Source organism: Eumetopias jubatus, unplaced genomic scaffold, assembly GCF_037043125.1.
Source record: "Eumetopias jubatus isolate StellerSeaLion01/CBP00866 unplaced genomic scaffold, mEumJub1_p1.0 scaffold_13, whole genome shotgun sequence".
NCBI lineage: Eukaryota > Metazoa > Chordata > Mammalia > Carnivora > Otariidae > Eumetopias > Eumetopias jubatus.
The window spans coordinates 33,889,075-33,912,238 of NW_028274819.1; the positions used below are offsets into that span (position 1 = coordinate 33,889,075).

At 36.1% G+C, this 23,164-nt stretch overlaps 1 protein-coding gene across 3 annotated transcripts in view; it reads right to left on the reverse strand.

Annotated features, from left to right (window-relative positions):
* Positions 1-23,164, reverse strand: part of ANO3 (anoctamin 3) — a 429,391-nt gene that overhangs the window by 290,011 nt on the left and 116,216 nt on the right. Inside the window, exon 2 of one of the 3 annotated variants that reach the window (XM_028117691.1) lies at positions 2,410-2,484. The exons of the other annotated variants lie outside the window; for them this stretch is intronic. Coding sequence (XP_027973492.1) covers positions 2,410-2,484 — 75 coding nt within the window. The remainder of the gene's footprint in view (positions 1-2,409; positions 2,485-23,164) is intronic. 3 annotated transcript variants of the gene reach the window in all.

Here is a 23,164-nt window from a genome sequence, read left to right on the forward strand (position 1 = left end):
AGTGGCTAGACCACAGACAAGTTACTTCACATATCTGATCCTCATTCATCAAATCTGTATTTGATAGGAACCCTGGCCTCATAGTGTTGCTGAGGAGTCAATCCACACAGTTTAACACAGTCCTCAGCACGTAGAATAACTTGATAAATACCAGTTCCTGCTAATATTCTAATTGTCATTTAATGTTATCCAAAAGCCTGTTTTTAGTCATGTGATTCTTCATTGACTCATCATTTATCCTTGCCAATTTTCATTCCACCTTCTTCTGGGTATGAAAAAACTTCTGATAATTTCCTGTGTATAATACTTAATACAAGAAAGCTACTTAGAGGCAAAATAGTGAATGATGTTAAATACTACAGAAAGATTGGCAAACTTTATACCAGAAAAAATCTGGCCTACTGATTTCTGAGAGGCATCCTAAGGTAACAGATTGGTTTTTAGTTATAGTCGCAGAAATCCGACTTTGATAGAAGGAAGCAGAACATTTTTCAAAGGTGGAGTCATGGCAATGAAGTTCACAGGATATATTAATAATACCAATACAGCATTGGGAAAACGGGATAACCACATCTAGACTAGGGAAATTAGACCCTTTTCTTATACCACTCACAAAAATTAACTCAAACTGGATTAGAGATGTAAATGGAAGACTCACAAGAATAAAACTACTAGAAGAAAACACAGGGAAGATGCTCCTTGACAACAAACATTTGGATATGACAAAAAAAAAAAAAATCACAAATAGTGCCAGCAACAATAGTAAAATTAAACAAGTAGGACTAAATTAAACTAAAAAGCTTCTCAACAGCCAAGAAACAATCAGCAAAAAAAGGAAAACTACAGAATGGAAGAAAATATTTGCAAACGATCTATAAGGAGTTAATATTCAAAATATATAAGGAACTCCTACAACTCAATAGCAAAAAAAATTTGATTAAAAACTGGATAAAGGACTTGAATAGACATTTTCTAAAGAAGACATACAAATGGTGAAGTACATGAAAAGATGCTCAACATCACTAATCATTAGGGAAATGCAAGTTGAAAGAGAGCACCTCATACTTGTTGGAATGGCTATTATCAAAAAAGTCAAGAAATAATAAGTGTTGGCAAGGTTGTGGAGGAAGAGGAACCCTTGTTAACTGTTGGTGGGAATATAAACGGGCATAGCCCCTGTGAAAATAGAATGGAGGTTCCTGGGGACCTGATGTACAGCATGGTACACCTAACCTATAGAACATCATAGCTTAGCCTAGTTTATTTTAAATGCGCTCAGAACACTTACAGTTGGGCAAAGTCATCTAACACAAAGCCTATTTTATAATAAAGTTTTGGTGATCTCATGTAATTTACTGAATACTCTACTGAAAGGGAAAAACAGAATGGTTGTATGGTACAGGATGATTCTAAGTATATCGGTTCTTTGCCCTCATGATTGTTTGGCTGTCTGGCTGGGAGCTGTGGCTGACACTGCCCAGAGAATCATAAGGGTACAGTATACATGTAATGAGTGTTGGGTATTATATAAGACCAATGAATCATTGACCTCTACTCTGAAACCAATGATACATTATATGTTAATTAACTGAATTTAAATTAAAAAAAATAAGTAAATAAAAAAAAGTATGGTACACATATCACTAGCCCAGAAAAGATCAAAATTCAAAGTATAGTTTCTCCTGAATGCTTATCATTTCTGCACAATCATGAAGCAGAAAAACTGTAAGTTAAACCATCATAAGTCAGGGACTGCCTATATATATATATATATATAAATTATATATAATATAGATTCTATATAACCTATATTAAATATCTTACATTAAAAGTTGTAAGTAAGTGAATATCAAATGGTTTGGCAGTGACCTTTAGCTAATTAATTTATTAATACTTACAAAGCTACTATTTTATAATGTGAACATTTTTTTTTCAAAGATTTATTTACTTATTTGAAGGGGGGGTGGGAAAGAGCAGAGGGAGAGAATCTTCAAGCAGGCCCCCTGCTGAGTGCAGAGCAGGACGTGGGGCTTGATCTCAACACCCATGAGATCATGACCTGAGCTGAAACCAAGAGACTGACGCTTAACTGACTGAGCCACCCAGGCACCCCACATGAACACATTTCTTAAGAACAAACGGTACAAAGGTTTTTGTATGTAAGATTTTGCAAAAGACATTTTTAAGTAAATGCAATTCACTAGAAGCTTGGGATAAAACTAAATTACAGATATGAATGTGCTTTGCAAACTGCATAATAAGCTAAAGTGTCACATTGATAATTAATAACATGAATGTGATACGCAAATTAGTGTTAAATTTTCACTTCCCACAGAATGGAGTTGCGACTCCATTGTACTGAAGAGCAAAGCTTGTGGGAGCACCTGAAAATCTACCCTCATAGCTTACCTTTATTATGTTTGCCTTTGGCAGCCCACACACTCTTCTCCAGCCCACAGTGAGATGAGCACAACTTTTGCAAGCCTGTAAGAGTGAACAAAAGAGTAAGAAAAATTTTGCTTAGGAACTCAGTAGACCAGAAAGAGAATAGAAAATTATCATGCAAAAAGAGCTTTTCATGTTGACTATAGCTGCTGTAAGACTGCTATCTGGTATAGGTCAAATTCGTTATAAAGAAATGCGTAGGAAGACACAAGTTTTCAGTAAATTGCATTAGAAACTAAGCAGGTGGGTAGGTCTATGTGCTGTTATGCAAGCTGTTTTAGCTGTCAACTTTGAAAAAGTTTAGAATGGCTAGATTTTCCAATTACTTTTTTCCCTGGGTAATACCCTCTTCTAATACCCTGCCCTCTCAAACTCAAAAGCTGTATCTTTCTCTTTGTTCACTCCCTGCTTTTCTGTGCAACCATATTAAACCCACCAGAATTCCCTGAATATGACCTCTACTTCTTTGCCTCTGGAATTTTGGTCAATCTTTTCTCTGTGCCTAAAATGCCTTCTCTACCCACAAGATCAATGGAAAGTCTGCTCCTCTTTTGAAAGAAGATTCAGCTCCAAGGCTACCTTGACAGTCACCGTTCTAAGTGACACCTCCATTTAGAAATAATCATTCCCTTTAAATCATTCCCTTTAGACAAGCCTTCCTCCAGAAATGTTTCTAAGCCTCAAAATATACCTAATAAAATATAGTGGATAGTATATACTCAGAAACAGGAAAAATAATAACTACCTTGGAATATTGTTGTAAACATTCAAGTTTGTGTATGTAAAGTAGCATTTCTAATGTTAAGTTCTGGCCTAGGTCCCAGTTCATAGTAAGTGGTAGCAATCAACGCTTCTTATGCTTATAATTATAGTAATTCCTTCATCTTTATCTGTATGCCTCCTTCATTAGACAATTGATTCTTTGAAGGTAGAATTCATTTGAATTCATTTCTTTATCCCTCTCCCCATTCCCAGTTAACTAATGTTTTTCACAGTGCCTTGTACTTAGTAAGCTTTTTTTCAATAAAAATTGCCTAAGCTTATTCAATTAATATGTAGGTGTGATGTCATGATTTATAATAAAGAATATATATTTGGTCTTTGTCTTGTTTCTGGCACAGAGCTCCTAAAATCCTTGGAGTTTCCTAAGCGATGAGAGCATATAATTATCTTTTGTTATGTAAATGAGATGACTTTTGGAAAGCACCTAAGGAGGGGGGCTAGTTGCCAGGGCAGCCAACCAGATGACTAGAGTTGGAACTTCCAGCCCTATCCCCTGACCTCTGGGGAGGAGAGAGGCTAGAGACTGAATTCAATCACTAATGGCCAATGATTTCATCAATCATTCCTATATAACAAAGCCTCCATAAAATCCCAAAAAGATGAAGTTCAGAGCACTTCGGGGTTGGTGAATACTTGGAGATTTGGTGAGAGTGGCACACCTGAGAGGACATGGAAGCTCCGTTCTCCTTCTCACATCCCTTGCCCTATGCATCTCTTCCACCTGGCTGTTCCTGAGATATATCCTTTTTTTTAATCAACTGGTGATCTGGTAAGTAAAATGTTTGAGTTCTGTGGGCCTCTCCAGCAAATTAAGTGAACCCAAGGAAGGAAGGGATTGTGGGAATCTGTGATTTATAGCCAGTTAATAAGAAGTAGAGGTAACAACCTAAACTTGCTACTAGCATCTGAAGTTCAAGGAGAACGTTGCTGGAAGGTCAAATTTGTAGCTAGTCCACCAGAAGCACAGGTGATAACCTGGACTTATGACTGGTATCTGGAGTTGAGTGGAGGGGAGGGGAGTCTTACAGGACTGAGCCCATAACCTATGGAATCCAAGGCTATCTCCAGGTAGATAGAGTCATAATTCAGTTGAATTTTAAGACACTTAACTGGTATCCTAAGAACTGCTTGTTGGTGTGGGGATTCCTCCTCACACTAGAATTGGTAGCAGAACCTATTTACTAGGTAATTCCACACTTTAGTAGCATGTCAACTAAATAAAATTGGTTTCACACAATAACAGAAATAAAACAATTCTGTAGTTTGTCCTTTATTTTGATTCTGAAGTTTGAATATTCTTATAAGGGCATGGGCTTGAGAAATTTAATGATCACCAGGTAAACATGTAATAGAGTCTATTTTATAATCCTAGAGTTTGTTTTATAATAGTGGAGTATATTTTATACTATGCTGTACAAAATGCCTTTAAATATCAGTTTATGGATCATAAACTGAAAGGGACTTGAGGACTATTTAATCTAACCCTATTTATTTCACAGATGAGCCAAATGAGATCCAGTGTGTGTTATTGTGGGTTTGGTAGGAGATACGGGCTTGGTAGGAGATATTCTAAGATATGCTTGGAAGTCACAGAGCTGAGACTTAAGCCCAGGTTTCTTACCTAGCAGTTATGTAGAAGGCTCTTTAGGTTTTCCAGTTGTGATATGAATATGACAAATGTGCTATTATTATAAAAAAACAGATAAAATTATTTTGGGGAGAAAAAGACTGGAATTTTTTTCAGAACGCCATAATAATTTTAAACTAAATATCTTCAGTTAAATCTTCAAGATTTAAGCTGAATTTGAAAAGTATAAAGAATTTGGATAGACTAAGGAGATTACAAGGTTAATTCAAGTGTGAGAAATAATGAGTGAAAGTATGAAACTAGAATAGCAAAGGCTTTATTAGAGGCCTATTTGTGGAACTCAGACCAACAAATGCAGAGAATTACATAAGGAAGCCAAGAAACATGTAATCCTTGCAATCCTTGCAGTTTTGTTGACCAATCATGCAATGGTCAACAAAACTGAAACGTCTTGTCTTTTTCACTAACTCATTAACTGCATCTGAAGGATACTGAAGAGAGGCACTAATTATTGAAAGCAAGTTTAGGAAGACACATCTGGCAATTATGTATAGAAGATTATGTATAGATGCCCAAAGGTCATCTGGGAATTCTTTTTTTTTTTTAAGACTTTATTTATTTATTTGTCAGAGAGAGAGAGCACAAGCAGAGGGAGCAGAAGAGAGAGAGAGGGAGAAGCAGGCTCTCTGCTGAGCAGGGAGCCCGATGCGGGGCTTGATCCCAGGACCCTGGGACCATGACCTGAGCTGAAAGCAGACGCTTAACCAACTGAGCCACCCGGGCGTTCCGACATCTGGGATTTCTTAAAGGGTTGAAATTCCAATCAAGATTGTAGCAGTAGAAACTCAAATACATGAGTCAACATTGCAAAAGAAACATCAGAAAACCACAATTGGATGGAGAATTGGATAAAAGGGAGAGACAGAAATAAAATAATAGTTCCTGTTAATATTTCAAGTTCCAGAGACCCGACACATGTTTTCTATTGACCAAGCGGGGAGGAGGGTCAGGTACGTATGAGGTAGGATAGGATTAGTTTCAGACATACTAACTCTGGGTTGAATCTGGGATGATTCAGTATGTGGGTTCCTAAGCCTGAGGGAGAGGTAGGAACAGGAGACATAGACTGAGATGCTATGCACATAAAGATGAAGACTGAACCTATATAAGAAGTAAACTCTTGGGAAAGAAAAATAGAAAAAGAAAAAAAGGCACAGGGGGACCAAGACAGACTCCTGGCCAATGATCACAGCTGGTTTCAGAAGAAAGGAAACCAATGAGGAAGTGAAGAGCCATAAGTAGAGTATTTGGAAAAAAACGAAGCAAAACAAAACAAAGAGCTGAAAATATATAGTGTTGATCTTGGAAGAATTCTTTATTCTAAATATAGTTGGAAAGTTTGTCTACTATGTCTATGTTTATCAATTTCAAAAAATTAGTTTCTGTGTCAGTATGTATATCTGGCCAAATGTTTCCAATCTTGTGTGAAAAATTACAGAAAGTTTAGTAAAGAATGATGAAAGAAGAAACCACATTAGACTAATTCATCCTCAGAAACACAAAAACGAATTAAAATATTTCATTAAAATTTTGCTTTTTAAGTATTTTCAGACTGCTTCTAAATATTAGAAATCAAACTTGCTATTGCTGTGAAACCCCTCTCTTATGAAGATTTATAACTAAGGCAAAAATTCGGCTTGTAGTCTGACTCAGTGTTAAAGTCTACACTAATCTGGTTAAATAGCCTAAATACAGTGACAAATCTGGACACCAATGTCATCAGAGGAGCTACATATAATCTTGAAATGGAGGGCAGCCAATGTCAGAAGTCGCTGAAATGCAAAAGCTGAGATTCATCAATGTTATTTTCAAACCACTCATTGATTCAATGAATACCGATCTCTAAATCAGAATGAATTATACACTATAAATGCTGAGGTAACTTAACCTACAGTTGTTTTTCTTGATTAGGATCAAAGTTGTTAGTACGATTTTTTTTTCTTTTTCAAAGAAATAATGCTCATTTGTTCGTTAGTTCAGAATGAAAGTGAGTCATAACTGACTAAGTGGATAATCTTGGGAAGTTCCCTTTTCCTTAATTTCTGTCTCTGTAAGATGAGGGGATGTTAGTGGATGATCTGAAGTCTCTATTCTCTTATTAAAAAAAAGTAGTTTCTAAATGATTGAACTGGGGTGATAATATGTTCCTTATCAAACCTTCTGCAACCTGATTTTTCACATAGTTGTAATATAGATATGGAGTAGGTATGGGATATGTAATATGATCTAGGTAAAGCACTGAATTTAATCATCAGATTAAAGTGAAATTGGATCAACCCACGTGGCACATCACCAGGCTGCTAGGAAGAGACAGCCATAGGGTTTCTCTTTTATGGGGCCAAATAAGTGTTATTTCTGAGCACATTCTCTGACTACCATCCAACAAAATTAAAAATTAATTATAAAAGTTTTTAGAAATCCAATATTAACAACCGAATGAGAGGAAATCAAGACACACTTTAAGTTGCAGTCATTCCTTAACATATTTAAGGAGATTGTTCTTGAAAAAGAGTGTGAAAACTTAGGAACAATTAAAGAGTAAAAATTAAAAAAAATGCCTTCAGATTGCCAACGATTTTTTTCTAAAAACAGTGATAATAGCCAGGGCTGGCAACGTGTAGAGAAATGGGTGCTGCCATATAATGTTGATAGGACTTTAACCTGGCAAGTCCCATTTGGGAGGGGGGGCAGTTTGGCAGTAACTTAAAAACCAAAAATACACATACACTTTAATGGAACAATTCTACTTCTGAGAATCTCACCTCCTGAAACACACATACAAAGCCCAAATACAGATGCACAGTGATGTTTACTGCCATATTGTGTATAAAGTTGGAAAAAAATCATAAAATACAACTATATGTCAATATTTTACAATCCTATGAAGGAGCCATTAAAATGAACAAGGTGAGGGTGCCTGGTTGGCTCAGTTGGTAGAGCATGTGACTCTTGATCTTGGGGTTGTGAGTTCAAGCCCCATGTTGGGTGTAGAGATTACTTAAAAATAAAACCTTAAAAAAATTAATGAGGTGGATCTACATGTACTGATATGGAAAGATATTATTCTATATTCTTAAGTGAAAAATTAAATTTCAAAAACTATTATACTGTGACTTCCCTAGGTGTAACCCACACTTATAATATGTATTTACCTATACTATATAAATTAGCAAGACCATAGAGTAATGTATACATTAAGATGTAATAGTAGTCACCTGTGGGGAGTGGCTTTGGGAGGTAATGGAGAAATTTACATTTCATTATTATAAAATTTTATAATAGTCTGCAGTTTGAGAAAATTAATTTCAAATAATAGAATAGCTTAACATGAATTTAATGAGTAAAAATGTTAATGCTGCATTATTGTTCCTTTTTGGTGACTTTTATATTACATATGAGTCCTTCACACTAAAGCATTATATAAACATTAATCTACACTGGCTATTGCTACATGTACTTAAGCATACTATTTAAAAATAGTTTAATAGTTTGGGGCGCCTGGCTGGCTCAGTCAGTAGAGCATGCAACTCTTAATCTCGGGGTCCTGAGTTCAAGCCCCACATTGGGTGTGAAGCCTACTTAAAATAAAAATAAATAAATAGATAGATAGATAGATAGATAGATAAATAAATATTAAAAGTGATAAATTTAAGTCACTTAAAAAATCCTTAATGGAAATCCTGCTCTATTTTAAAAGCAAACTGTGCTCGCTTCGGCAGCACATATACTAAAAATATTCTAAAAGCAAACTTAAAATATAAAAAAATTAAAAATTATGTAAATACTAAAGGATATTAATCCTCACAGGTAGTCAAAGAATCAAGAATATGGCATTGTATTATCAAAGCTAAAATGGATAATGATATTTGTGAGAGTTTGATCACAAGGCACTTTTATATATTGCTGGTGGCAACAATTTTTCTTATGGTTTTATAATATCATTTATATATATACACATATATATATATGGCTACGTAAAAGCTGAAAGTAAATATTTTAGAGTATTAAAAATGCTAATCTCAAATAACATTTTAGACTTGTTATTTTCTTCTCTGAAATTTAAATACATTTCAGCAGTTGGAATTCACTATCTATGTTACTTCTATAGTGAGACAAATATAAAAAGAATGTGGAAGTAGTATTTAAAGACCTTAGCTTATTCATTGGAATAATCAGAGGTATTCTGACTTTTGTCATTTTTTTTTTTTTTTTTTAGTGAATTCTTGTGCATTAGCCACTTCTATATGAACGGGCCTTTCTCTTCACTTCTCTAAAGGTTAAAGTAACCTTCAGGTCATGTATAAGGAATTATGTGAGACAGATACCACATGACGATTGGCGTTTTGGCTGGATCTTGGCAGGTGCCTTCATAGCCTTTGCCCAGTATCTGATTCAGGGCTGAATCACCAGTCTCTTCCCCACTTGGAAATTTTTGATATTAATCATTCTCTACCACCTCTAACCATACAAATTCTTCTAACAGATGCAGGGTTATTTCTTTCATAGGGCTTAAAAATGAGAAGAAAATGAAGCGGGGGGGCGAATCAGAGGGGAAGACGAACCATGAGAGACTACGGACTCTACGGACTCTGAGAAACAAACTGAGGGTTCTAGAGGGGAGGGGGGTGGGGGGATGGGTTAGCCTGGTGATGGGTATTAAGGAGAGCACATATTGCATGGAGCACTGGGTGTTATATGCAAACAATGAATCATGGAACACTACATCAAAAACTAATGATGTAATGTATGGTGATTAACATAACATAATAAAATAAAATTAAAAAAATGAGATGAAAAGGCAAAGGTCTATCTCGATCTCAACTTCTTTTCCTTCAAGACTATATCATTGGGGAAAAAAATAAAACAGTGTATGGTCTGTGGTAAGGGTTTAAGGCTCTGTACAACTATGGGGGCATAAGCATCTCTGGCCTGAATTCTTTATTCATGTCTAAAACACACACACACACACACACACACACACACACACACACACACACACACACACCCCTCTAGCGTGGCATCACAGGCTGATACAATGACAGAGCCAAAAGAGATATTAGATCTTGTCATCAAGCAGTTTTAGAATCATGATCCTTGGAGCATTTGGGTTCTGTGTAGCTTCTCAAGGAAACCTAGGAAGGTGAGAGGATGTTCAGAGAGTAGAAAACTGAGTCACCGTAGCTCTGGTTTAAATAAAATCTTTACTTCACTTTCATTTCTCATACAGCCCAGGTGCAGCCACTTTAAAAATATCTCAACCACTGATCAAGTCCATTTTACTCATTTAATAGGTTAGGAAGCAAGTGTCCCAGAAAGTTCGGTTACTTAACCAAGGTTATAAGCCTATGCCAGAGATAGGATATATAGATTTTTAATTCCAAATGGAAATTGGAAAGCTAATGACAGTGGTAATTCTCTGTAATTCTGAATTTTCCATGGGGTTGCTATAGCTTATGAAACTCACATTATGAAGAGGCATTAAGAAAATGGAGAGGTAACCAGGCAACAATAGCGCCATTTTTGTAACAGTGTGAGTGATATTATGCAGGCATAGGTTGCTTCTGCTTCAACTGAGCTGATGCATATATGGGAGAAGACAGGTTGAGCATCTGCTGGGAAATAGGATAGACCTTTTTCTACACACCTGTTCTGCAGAAGAATATCTATAATGAAAGCTCCAGCAGCTTGGTCTTATGTGACTGCCAAAATCTGAACAAGTAATACCCCCTGGCCACATCATAACATAAGGCAGAGTTGGATCTGTGCTATGGCTCTAAAAAAAGTGAAGTTTAGTTGGAAAATTACATGAGTAGAATTATATGGAATCTTGTGTTTTATTCCCTCTTCCCTGGGCTTTAGTTTTCCTAATCTGTAATGAGAGGAATGAGATTGATCTCTAAAATAATTTTCAATGCTTACATACTCAGTTATGTTAGTTGGGGTATTCTTTTTGTTTGCTTTTAAAATCAGGTTCAATGTCAAGAGGGAAAAAGCTAAAAGGAGGAAAAATATTAGCAACTGTCTTAGACACATGTTGTCAATCATTTGTATTACTTTTTAAGAATACAGTCTCAGACAAGCTATAACATGACCATGAATATTATTTAAAGGGATGCTTTTGAATAGAATAGGAAATATACGAAACAATTTATTTTTAAATATGAGATGGGTGTGTGTACATATCACATCAATTCCATGTGTACACCTGAACAGTTAAACCACAACTAAAGGAAAAAACGTGCCAATGTGTAGACTTATCTCCTTCAAATTCATAACAATAACCTTAAATGGGTCCTTAATGTTGACCAGCAGTCAATGTATTTCCCTGGTCATCTTATTTTTCTACTCACCCAGACGACTATTTCATATTTTATTCCCTCACTTCAAATTCTGTCTTCTAACACCCACCTCCTCCCCACTCTTCACTCTCAGCTGATAATTTCGCTTCCTATTTCTCTGAGATTGAAGCAATCTGCAGAAAACTTCCACAGCTCCCACCCACATACTGGCATCTGTACCATATATTCTGACTTCCTGCCTGATACTCTACATAAACTGTACTCCCAGCTAAGCCCATCCCCTCTACTTATACACCAGTTTCTGTCCCCTCCACCTGCTGCAGCCCGATAATTCCTCCATCTCTCTCCTTACAGAACAAGTCCAGCCTCCCATCACCATGCAAGCATTAATCCTTAAAAAAATTGGAAAGAAGAAGGAAAAAAAAAGCAACCTCTTTGGATCCAGTTCTTCTGATGTTTCCCACCCCCCTCAATTTATTTGTTCCCTTTTGCTCCAAAATTCCACAAAAGTACAGTCAATAGTCACATTTCTAATTCCTCTTCTTAAATCTTCCAAAAGTTTTGTGGTTTCTTTTGTTTTGCTCCATATCTCCACTAAGACTTGTACTAAAGTCACCCATGTTCTCTTTACTGCCAAAATCAACAGTGGATTCTTAGTCTTCATCTTATTTGCTACTTTAGGGACTTTTGACATAATTGCTTGTGCTCTTCTCCTAGATAGACTATCTTCACTTGGCTTCCAGGGTGGTACAGGTTGACTCTTCAATCTTACTAGATGCTCCTTCTTAATCTCTGTTGTGTCTTCCTCTCACGTCTTGAACTTCTAACTTTGGAAAGGTCTGTGCCTCAATCTTTGGACCCTTCTCTTCCTTATCTTTTTTTTCTTCTTCTCTTGTCTTTTTTCCCTACCCTTGGTGATCTAACCTGTTTCATGGTTTTAAGTTTATCTATATGCTCATACCTCCTAAATGCATATCTCCTATCCAGATATCTCTCTCTAACTCCAGGCATTTATATCACATCTGTCTTCTTTACATATCTATTTGGTCTGAAAGAATCATGTCCAAACTCAACATTCTTAAATCAATGTTCTGATATTTGTTCCCAGAGCCAACTCAAGCATAGTCTTCCCATCTCATTTGATGGGGAAAACATTAGAGGCCAAAATCTTAATACCTGTCTTTCATTACCCCCATTCAATCCACTTTCAAAGTTTATCCAGAACCTATCCATATCTTCTCACCCTCTACCCTGCTGTGAGTCTCCCAAGTGTTCTCTCTACTGACCAGCATGAAGGTAGGTTTGGGGTTGAGAGTGAGTAGACATGAGGCAGAGGAATTTAAAATAATATCCAGCTAATATGATTCTTCTACTTGAAACCCTTCATTTGGTAAACTCCCATTTCACTAAGAGTAAAAACCTAAGTCTTTACAATTATTATATGACAATAAGCCCAACAAGGCATGACATAATCTTGTCTGCCATTGCAGATATAAAAACACGTGTATTTAGGGAATAGCTTTTCCACATCCGTCTTTAAATGAATCTTTAAGAATTTAAAAAATTAAGAGTTCATCACTGCACAAATGCTTACAAGATAAACACCTGATTATCCTTGTAAGGGAACTATAGGGCATATATAATTTGATTATGAGTTTGTGCTATAGCTCTCTTGCCGTACCCTGCACTCTTTAAAATGCTGCTTTCAGTTCACATTTTTTCAGTGCCCTTGATTCTTGTGGTTCCCCCCCCGTTAGTAGTGTGTTCATTTACTTTCCTTCCTAATTTTATTATTTGCATATCTAATTCTATAAATGTTTTATAAACATATTACCTCTCTTTTGGTAATACAATACTGATAGTCTTTAAAGGATTTTTTTATATTGTTATCAACAATAAATGTCAGCTGTCTAAAGAAAAAAAATCCTGGATTAATGGCAGGAAGGAGCTGAATTCTCCTTTTCATTTGTTCTCTGTTTTTGTTAATAGTCTGCATTATAAAATGGCATATTAAGAAAAATAGTCCCATGTGGAGCGACTTCGGTAGACTTCAGTGGGGACTTCAGTAGAGTAGACTTCACTCCTGGCCTTTCTTCCTTTGGGGAAAAAACCTAGCTTATCAGGATTATGTGATTTGCAAGTTTGGAAAAACTTTCTTCTTTCTTCTCCATTTCAGTTCTGTTCCCCTTTTTTCTGCTACAAAATAAAGGGTCTGACACTATGGGGGTCAAGTTTCCCAGCTGTGTCACTTAGTTGATGGGCTGGTCTCAAATTCACAAGAAGAGGAAATTCAGAAGCTCATTTGGCCACACATCAAAGTCCCATTTTCTTAGCTTTCATCAATTATACAGCTGACCTTTTGATATCCATCTGTCAGTCTCTATTGCTCTATTTCTCAATTGGTTCAGAATTCAAGCAGTGGGGAGGGAAGTGTTACCTACAGAGTCCATCAAAATCCCAACATATTCATAATGACTCAGATACTAGTTTCTAAGTGTCCCATTTTTGCATGTATAGTCTGAAGGGAGGAGGGTGTAGTGGAAAGAATGGTAACTCTGGTGTCAGATAATCTTGGTTTCTAATGTCAGATGTATTACTGTGTAACCCTGAGTCAAGTTATTTAACATATCTCAGACTCTTCCCTGATCTATACAATAGCATGAATAAGGACTTCATTGCATTGTTGTGGAGTTAAAAGAAATAGTATACATGGAGTGCCTAAAAGGAAACCTGGTATAGATGCATACTCAGAATTATTCTCTTCCCTTTATATCAATAATCCATTGACTAGGTAATTGAAATCAAATCAGAAATAATGATATTTATCAGAAGTCAGGAGAAAATTATTTCCAGACTATGAAGTTGAGTGGTAGGAAGAGCATTTTGGAAAAAAAATGGCCAGTCTTTTATTTTGAACGGAAAGCAAAATAAATTTTCTTCTTGCAAAACTGAAGTAGACTAGTGAAGAAAAAAAAGGCACCAGTAAATCTGTCCAAAATTTCTATAGTAGCTGATGTGGGTGGAATAAGAGGACCCTTGATTCATCCAGCCCACTGCCTGTGTCCTGCATAATTACAAGTTTTTATGGCTTCTGCAAGGATTTTGTTGATCATTATATGACAACAAACCCATAAATATCTGTCTGTGTTAGAACAGTGACACTCACTGGTTATTTCTGTTATTGACAGAAGTATTTCCTACTAAAAAACATCCCTTTTTAAAGCAAAATTTAAAATGATCCTCATAGATGTCAACAAGGTAAGCCAACAAGGAGATAGACAAGGGTATCTATAGCTATCAAAAGGGAATACTGAAATCATTAAAAATACTGAATATGACAAAGAAATTCACATACATACACACATGGAAAAGTCGAGGCAACTGGGGATATTTGGTCAGAAGAAGAGAGGGCATAAGCAGCCAGTGATTGCTATCTTTAAATTATAGGAAGTAATATTATAAATTAACTCTGCAATTATAACTTATAAATATTTGGACCAACATAATTTTAAGAGTTATGCAATATGGACAGAGCTTCCTTGGTTGTGGCTCCTTGCCTCTAGAGATACCCAAATATATTTGAACAGTTATTAACTGTGGTAGCCCTAGAGAGGATTCATGAATAATAGGAATTCTAGATGATCTTTAAAAGCATTCTAGCTTCCAGTTCATGTTACTCAGTACAAATCCACATTTATATGACTTGTAAGCTAATAATATTTTTTTTGTAGTAAAATCTGGCTCCTTTGCTCATATGTAAATTGTGACACCTGTTTTAATTATTAAGGCCCTATTGATTTCAGAAATAGGAGGGCTTGCCAAATCAGTGCCTTTGCTATTTTTCATCAGTGATAATTATGCACTGCAATGAAATATAATAGAAGCATCTATGACTTTTTATAAGTTTATCTATCCATTTATTTATTTATTTAGTAATCTCTACACCCAATGTGGGGCTCAAACTCATAATCCCAAGATCAAGAGTCTCATGCTCTTCTGACTGAGTCAGCCAGGCCTCCTGCATCTACAACTTTTTATTTTTGGGATGATTTTCTGTTACCTAACACAGAAACAGTAAGAATGACTGACCCTTTTTCTTCTCTTACCTCCTAACCCCAGTAAACACTTCAGTCTCATGGTACATTAATCTCAGGCTTACGGAGGAATGCAATCTCTGTGAGTAACTGGTAGGACTCTACCCTGAGAGCATATTACAACTGTCTCTCCCTCTTAGACTAACCAAAAACAAACAAAAAAAACAAAACAAAACAAAAAAACAACAAAAAAACCCAAACATGATTTGAATTTCAATGATTTAAATATGTTGCTTAATATTAGTCACTCCTCCATTAAAAGCAAGGGTCAATTAATCTAGAGCCAGAACCAGCCCGGCATCTCATGTAGACGTTTTCTCATTTATTTTAGAGATGCTTACATTCAGGGACTCATAAAGAAACTGCTTACTTGCCTAAGGCAGAAGAGTTTTAATAAACTCATTCATGTAATAAGAGCTTATTTTCCTTAGGTACCAAAAACATTTTTATGTATAAATCAGTGCACATAAGACCAGTTACCAACACAAGAAAAAAAAACAAAAACAAAAACCTTGCTACTCACCATCACTTTATTACAGAGAATATTAAAACGATTCATTTTCTTTTCTTTATTAAACACACGCACATATTTAGGCAAGAAACAGCATTGGAAGCACATTTAAGTAGCTGTTTTTACCATCCGCTTTCCTTTTAACATTGGAGTATGCTTATCACAAGAGAATTTCCAGGCTAATAAATAAAAAGAGAATCATCTAGAGAAAGTCGGCTCTGTTGATTGAGAGGAGGAGAAACAATCCCAAGAAGAACATAGAGGGTGGAAGCATAGGTGAAGGTGGGAAAAGGGAGGAATTTGGCTCAAAGTATCCACTGGGCACTATTTTCTCAGAGTCATTTCCAAACAATAACACCTGCAAAAACAAAACCCAGAGATATGGTGAAGGTAGCTTTGAAAATTTCAACCTGATCTGGTATCTAATGGAAATAGGAGTTGATCTATTTCACATCTACATTTTTTATAGAATTACATATCTTTTAAATGACTTTTTAAAGAAATATCAGTAACTTTTTTTTGTTATATGCCTTTAAGTGTGATAAAATACATTTAAAGACTTTTACTGGTCTTACTATTCTCTAATAATTTCTTGGCTTAAATGAGTTTTATTATTGCTAAGGGAAAAACAAAGGCTTTATCACAAGGGGGTTATAAAAAAATGTGTTGGAGAAATGACAGAAGTGGCAGGCTGTCAACTGGTGAGATCTACACCCCTTGCCTCAGATATATTTCTGTCTCTTAAAGATATGCAAAGAAAAAAAGGCATGAGTTATTTTTCAGTTTTTAAAACTTTCAGAGGAGAATTAGAAATCAAACTGTTAAGTCACAGTCATTCTATTTCAGGAAGGGGCAAAAGCATTGTGTAGGTGGTGAAGTCAGAGAATTAGGTAGATTTCAGTTCTGTCAGTTTTGTTGTGTGACCCTGGGACAGCGCTTACTCTACCATGCCTTCTGTTTCCCCACTTGGAGAGAAGTGATGATCGTTAAAATAACAATAATAATGACAACGAGAATAGTGCTTTTGTGAGGATTCAGTGCGCCCCCGTGTTATATAAAGCACCAGCACAGTGGCTGTTGGACATGAATCCTGAAAAACATAGGGGCTGCAGAAAAGCTCAATGTTCTCCATCAGTTTTATAAATTCAATGTGGAAACTGTGATCAGAGTACTGATCATACTTTCAGCACAGGTCAGCTTCTGACCCCCAAGAAAAGATTATAAACCGTAACTTCTGAAACTGTGGATAACAGTCCTTTAAAAACATTTTATTTCCACAGAGCCCACTTTCCACTCCTGTTTTTTCAATTTCTTTCTTTTTGGAGGGGGGAGGGGCCAGGGAGAGGGTGCAAGAGAATCTTAAGCAGGCTCCCCACACACGGCGTGGAGTGCTACATGAAGCCCGATCCCACAACCCTGAGACATGACCTGAGCTGAAATCAAGTCAGCCGCTTAACTGACTGAGCCACTCAGGTGCCCCTTAATTTGTACCCATGCCCTCCAACTCTCCAAAATGTGCCATCTTCCTGGGGTTTCCTTCAACAACCACACAGAGACTCTCCCATTAAATGCAATCACAAATGTTGGCAACATACGGTAGCAAGAATATTTAGGTGGGAAAAAAAGGGGGATATTTAGGTGAATAATGTGAAAATCCCAGCTTTCTCACTTGAGTGGGTTATTTAAGAATCTTTAAATTCTACCTGAATATATTTCCTTAACACAACCTCTAACCCCCCACCCTGGATTTCTTTTATTACAAAGTAAAAGAGTGAAAAACAAGAACAGAAACAACAGCAAAAAAATAAATGGAATCCTTGGACCTGCTCTACACTGAAGCTGGTTCCACCAAAACAACCTCCCCCCAGATAAACAAACAAACAAACAAACAAAAACAAAACCAGAAACTACAGAGACATAGATAGCATAGTTTTCCAGCAATGTAAAACCTAGATCCAGTTACTGGGAACAACTGAGCCAAGAAGTCGGGGCGGGGGGGGGGGGAGGCATTCCAATGATAGAATGGCAGAATGAGTTTCAGAGCAATATCATCAGTCATTTTTATTTTTCTATTTAAAAGGTAGGTATTATCATGAATTGCTACAACCAATCATGCTTCATGTTCAGGGTTCTGGGAGAGAGCCCCACTTTCCCTGAGCACTTTGCCTCCTCCTATCTGTACGAAAATGCCTTGCAAGCAAGTATGAGAGAGAGGATGCTTTTGCATGGGCAACTAACAGTTTCTGCCCTAACTACTCAGTTGTTTCTGCCCTAACCAATGAACTTGAACCACAAAGGCATCTATTTAAAAACTGCTTGCAAATGTATTTAAAGGAGGAATAAATTCCTCTCTGGTGAACACCCATTTTGATAAAATTTGGAACAAACTTTCACCTCCTTTGTTATCTTACGTAAAGGAATATATATGTTACAAAATTTATGGTCATTATAACATTTAAGAAAGCTTTAAAACTGAATATCTAGTGAAAAGTCATGCAATAATTCAAAAGCAACTCACTCTTGGAACCCATAGTCCCATTTCATAATATGGGTTACTGGGGTAAGTTTGCTTATTGACATGAGTCAAGAAATGTTGTGTGATAATATAAGGGCTATAAAGATGGTTGACTTCATTCTTACTCTTTAAGATAAGTCTTTTTTTTTTTCTTACAAGTGTTGGTGCCAAAGGTTGTGGAATTTAATAAATATAAAATAGCTCACACTTCCAAGGTAAACCATGGTAAGCCCCACAATAAATTTTAAAGCAGGATTTATTTTAACTTAAGGTACATGATTGGGCTTTGGGGATTTTCTTAATCTCTTAAATTATATTCAGGACTTTTGTGTTTGAGTATATATGCATTTGCTTCTGGGGAGTTGATCCATAATTTTCATCAGGTTCTCAAAAGGGCTGGGGACCCCTAATGATTTCAAGTTACTGCTTTCAATTGCTTATCAGCAAAATGCCGATGGACACATTTCCTCTGATCACTGTAAAATAAATCATAGCTTGACCAAACTGACCTTGAAAATACCTCTATGTATTTATATATAGTTTTGATTTCTATATATTGTATAGTTACCTACACAATAATTCTTTAGCACAATGAGATTTGAGAAGCACTGAGTAGCATCAAGGCAAGGACAATATATAAAGATGCTTTGATTTCCAAATATTTTTTCACATAAAATAAATATTATTTCCCTGGTAATGATGAATAGAAGGGAGCACATTTATACTCTTGAGTTTTTAAATCAGTCATACTATGACTTCTAAGGCATTTGCAGTTTAGCATAACTTCCAGAATCTCCATGTCACTTCAGTAAGGTCATGCAGAAAGTTCTAAATACACTGCATACCATTCACAGACCACAGGGTTCTCGGAATACTTCCTGAGGTCTACTTATATTTCCACCTCCTTTTCATCCTTATATTGTATGTATAAGCACAAAATCAAAGCATAGATTTTCCTAGAGGTCCCTACAATCCTCAGTCAATGCTTATGTTTGTGCATGACTAGTATCATACCATCTTGTTTGGTGCATTCCTCTCTTTTCTTTCTCACACTTCACAATAGTACAGAGTGTACATTTTTCTCTTTTTCTTAGTATTTGCACAGAGATTTCCTTATATAGCATTTTAAGATCTAGCCACCCCTTATATGTTTCTGTCTGCTAGTTATGAGGCAAGTAAGAACTAGAAAGTATCAAGAACAAAAATGTCAATAGATATGTTTACTTATGTGATTGAATGAGAGCACGCTATTAGTGTGTTACATCTTAGTGCAATGGGTATTAAGTTTTCAAGTTAACATACATACATGGTATGAGAAGACTGTGGTAATTATTCCTTCAAACAGCTACAGGAACTGTGTAACAACTCCTGACATCTTGGCAAAGGAACACATGTCGAAGACAGTAAGAGACAAACAGCGGGATAACCCATGATGTTACAAGTATCAGAATCCAGTGGAACCTATAGCAACAGAATACAGCATCAGGCTACCTGTTTCCCATTATTCATTTTATTTGATCTTTACAATAACTCAGTGAAGTAGGTATATTAAGAGTTTTAACAAAAATAAATAATTGACAAGATGACAGAGAAAACATATTATGGTGAGACGTTGAAGTCGGAGTTAATTGTAAAGTCTGTGTTCTTTTAGAGATATCATATATTATATCATGAAAAAAATCCTAAGGACAAATTTAAAAATGGAAATTGGATAGGGCCTTGGGTAGGGCCTTGAATTCCAAGATGAAAAAATACTGGAGTTAACTTTGAAGATAATCATGAGTCATTGTTGGCATTTCATAGCTACACCTTAGATTTCTCTATATGTCAGAAAAACATGTTAGTCATTAAACTGATTAAATTTGTCTGTCATCTGCACTACTGCGTATTTACCACAAAGATACAAATGTAGGGATCCGAAGGGGTACGTGCACCCCAATGTTTTTAGCAGCAATGTCCACAATAGCCAAACTGTGGAAAGAGCCAAGATGTCCATCAACAGATGAACGGATAAAGAAGATGTGGTATATACACACAATGGAATATTATGCAGCCATAAAAAGGAACGAGACCTTGCCATTTGCAATGATGTGGATGGAACTGGAGGGCGTTATGCTGAGTGAAATAAGTCAATCCGAGAAAGACATGTATCATATGACCTCACTGATATGAGGAATTCTTAATCTCAGGAAACAAACTGAGGGTTGCTAGAGTGGTGGGGGGTGGGAGGGAGGGGGTGGTTGGGTGATAGACATTGGGGAGGGTATGTGCTATGGTGAGTGCTGTGAATTGTGCAAGACTGTTGAATCACAGATCTGTACTTCTGAAACAAATAATGCAGTATATGTTTCTTATTTTTTTAAATTTTTTTATTGTTATGTTAATCACCATACATTCCATCATTAGTTTTTGATGTAGTGTTCCATGATTCATTGTTTGTGCATAACACCCAGTGCTCCATGCAGAATGTGCCCTCTTTAATACCCATCACCAGGCTAACCCATCCCCCCACCCCCCTCCCCTCTAGAGCCCTCAGTTTGTTTTTCAGAGTCCATCGTCTCTCCTGGTTCTTCTCCCCCTCCGACTTACTCCCCTTCATTCTTCCCCTCCTGCTATCTTCTTTTTCTTTTTTGTTTTTTCTTAACAAGATGGGTTAGCCTGGTGATGGGTATTAAAGAGGGCACGTTCTGCATGGAGCACTGGGTGTTATGCACAAACAATGAATCATGGAACACTACATCAAAAACTAATGATGGAATGTATGGTGATTAACATAACAATAAAAAATAAAAAAAAACTAAAAAAATAAATTTGTCATCAAGAACCAAAGTCAATAAATTCTAAACTGCATTAATTGAAACTTGTTCTTTCAGCTAAACTTTAAGTTCCTGAGTCATAACTCCCATGCAACAATCAAACAAATAAGAAAATCAAAATACTTAGTGGGTATACATTCATGATGAAAAAATTTGTCATCAAATTACTCACAAAAAGAGTAAAATAAAATGGGCAGTAGGATGGGTTCATGAAATGAAGCTTTAATGTACTATTTATATAAATAAGACTAGATCTTTGCTTTGGTGGAGGAGGCAGCCACCTCCTTGTCAATAGCCAAAATCTACCACGAAAATGTCACTCCTTATTTATAACCTTTCAGTTGTTTTTTCTGAGAAATGACCCTTTGGAGTTAATCCAATAAAAGCAATAGTTAGGAGCACAATCTGTGCACATAATTGTGCAAAAAAAAAAAAAGAAAAGAAAAAAGCAATGTGAGGATATACCCTAAAATATTAATGGTGATTCTGGAGGTGTCTGACCTATGGTTAATTTTGATTGTTTTTTCATGATATATTTTTGCATTTAGAAAATTTTGTACAATGAGCACATACTATGTTTATGTTGAAAAAAAAAACAAAAGAAAGACATACAAAATGGAGGGAGTGAGACAGAGACCTAACTGAGAGTCCAGGGAAGATAGACTCCCTCCTCTTCTCTTCCTCTATCCTTCTATCACTGGCCAGCCCTGGGTATAAAACTTGGCACATGATACACCTTAAATGTAGATCAGGACAGAAGAGCCATTCCACAACTGATTCACAATCTCTTGCTACAAAATGTCAAACCATAGAACCTAAACCTAATTTGGACGTTTGGGGAGCAATTTGATCTAACAGGTCATCAGTGTATTCTCAAGCTGTAATTAGCATGATTTAATATAGAACATACTATTTTTTGGCTTGGAGAAAGGCAAAAATCATTAGAGTTGTCAAGTGGGGACTGGAATATGACTCTATGTTAAGTAATTTTTTACACCTTATTTCTTATTCTCGAGACCAAGGATCCATGACTCTGCCTCATGTTTTATGTCAGTAAAATGCTTTGGATCTTCAGAGTATCAATGATCATATGCCTTAAACTTTAAACTCAGAAATGCTATCTGATAATTTTTGATTTGTGTAGATGTGTATGTAAAAAAACCCCAAACTTTCAAATTTTGAAGATCACATCAAAATTTAACTATACATTTAAAGATCACTTTAATGGGAAAAAATGCATTCTTAAGAAAATTAGATTTTTTTGGGGGGGTGGCGCCTAGGTGGCTCAGTTGATTGGGTGTCTGCCTTCAGCTCAGGTCATGATTCTGGGGACCTGGGATTGAGTCCCATGTCTGGCTCCCTGCTCGGCGGGGAGCCTCCTTCTCCCTCTCCCTCTGCTGCTCCCACTAACTTGTGCTCTCTCTCTTTCTCTCTGTCAAATAAATAAATAAAAACCTTAAAAAAAACAGAAAATTAGATTTTTGTTTTTTATATCAAACACTTATCACTCAAATATATTGGCCAATATTAAGGCACCAAGTGAGTATCTTTTTGTAAGAAGTACTTTGACAACTAAAATTTTATCTCACTATATTTTTCTTAATCATCTTACCCAATTTTCCATCCCTGAGTCTATCTTTCAAAAATTTGAATTATTCCTAACGTTTGTTATTCAGCAGGCTATGCATACACTTATCTTTTTTCAATTTGTATTTCTTTTAACACTTTACTTCATAGCACAAGTGAAAGCCCTAGATAAATCATTTAAATAATAAACTTGTTTTGGGAAAATCCTTTATCTTCAGTAAAGAAAGCAGTTGATCTGTAATAAAGGCTATACATACATTTGGACAGAAGGTGAAATATAGCTGTTTAATAAGGATATGGAAAATCATCATAACAAAGTTTTAATAAGCAGAACATAGCCCAGTTGAATGAGAAAAATCTGAGTCTTTAGGAAGGTTTACCAGTGAAGAAGAAGAGAGAGAAGGCATTTCTGATATAGATGGAAACCATTGTGTACAATTACTTTAGCAGTCATTTTACTATCATA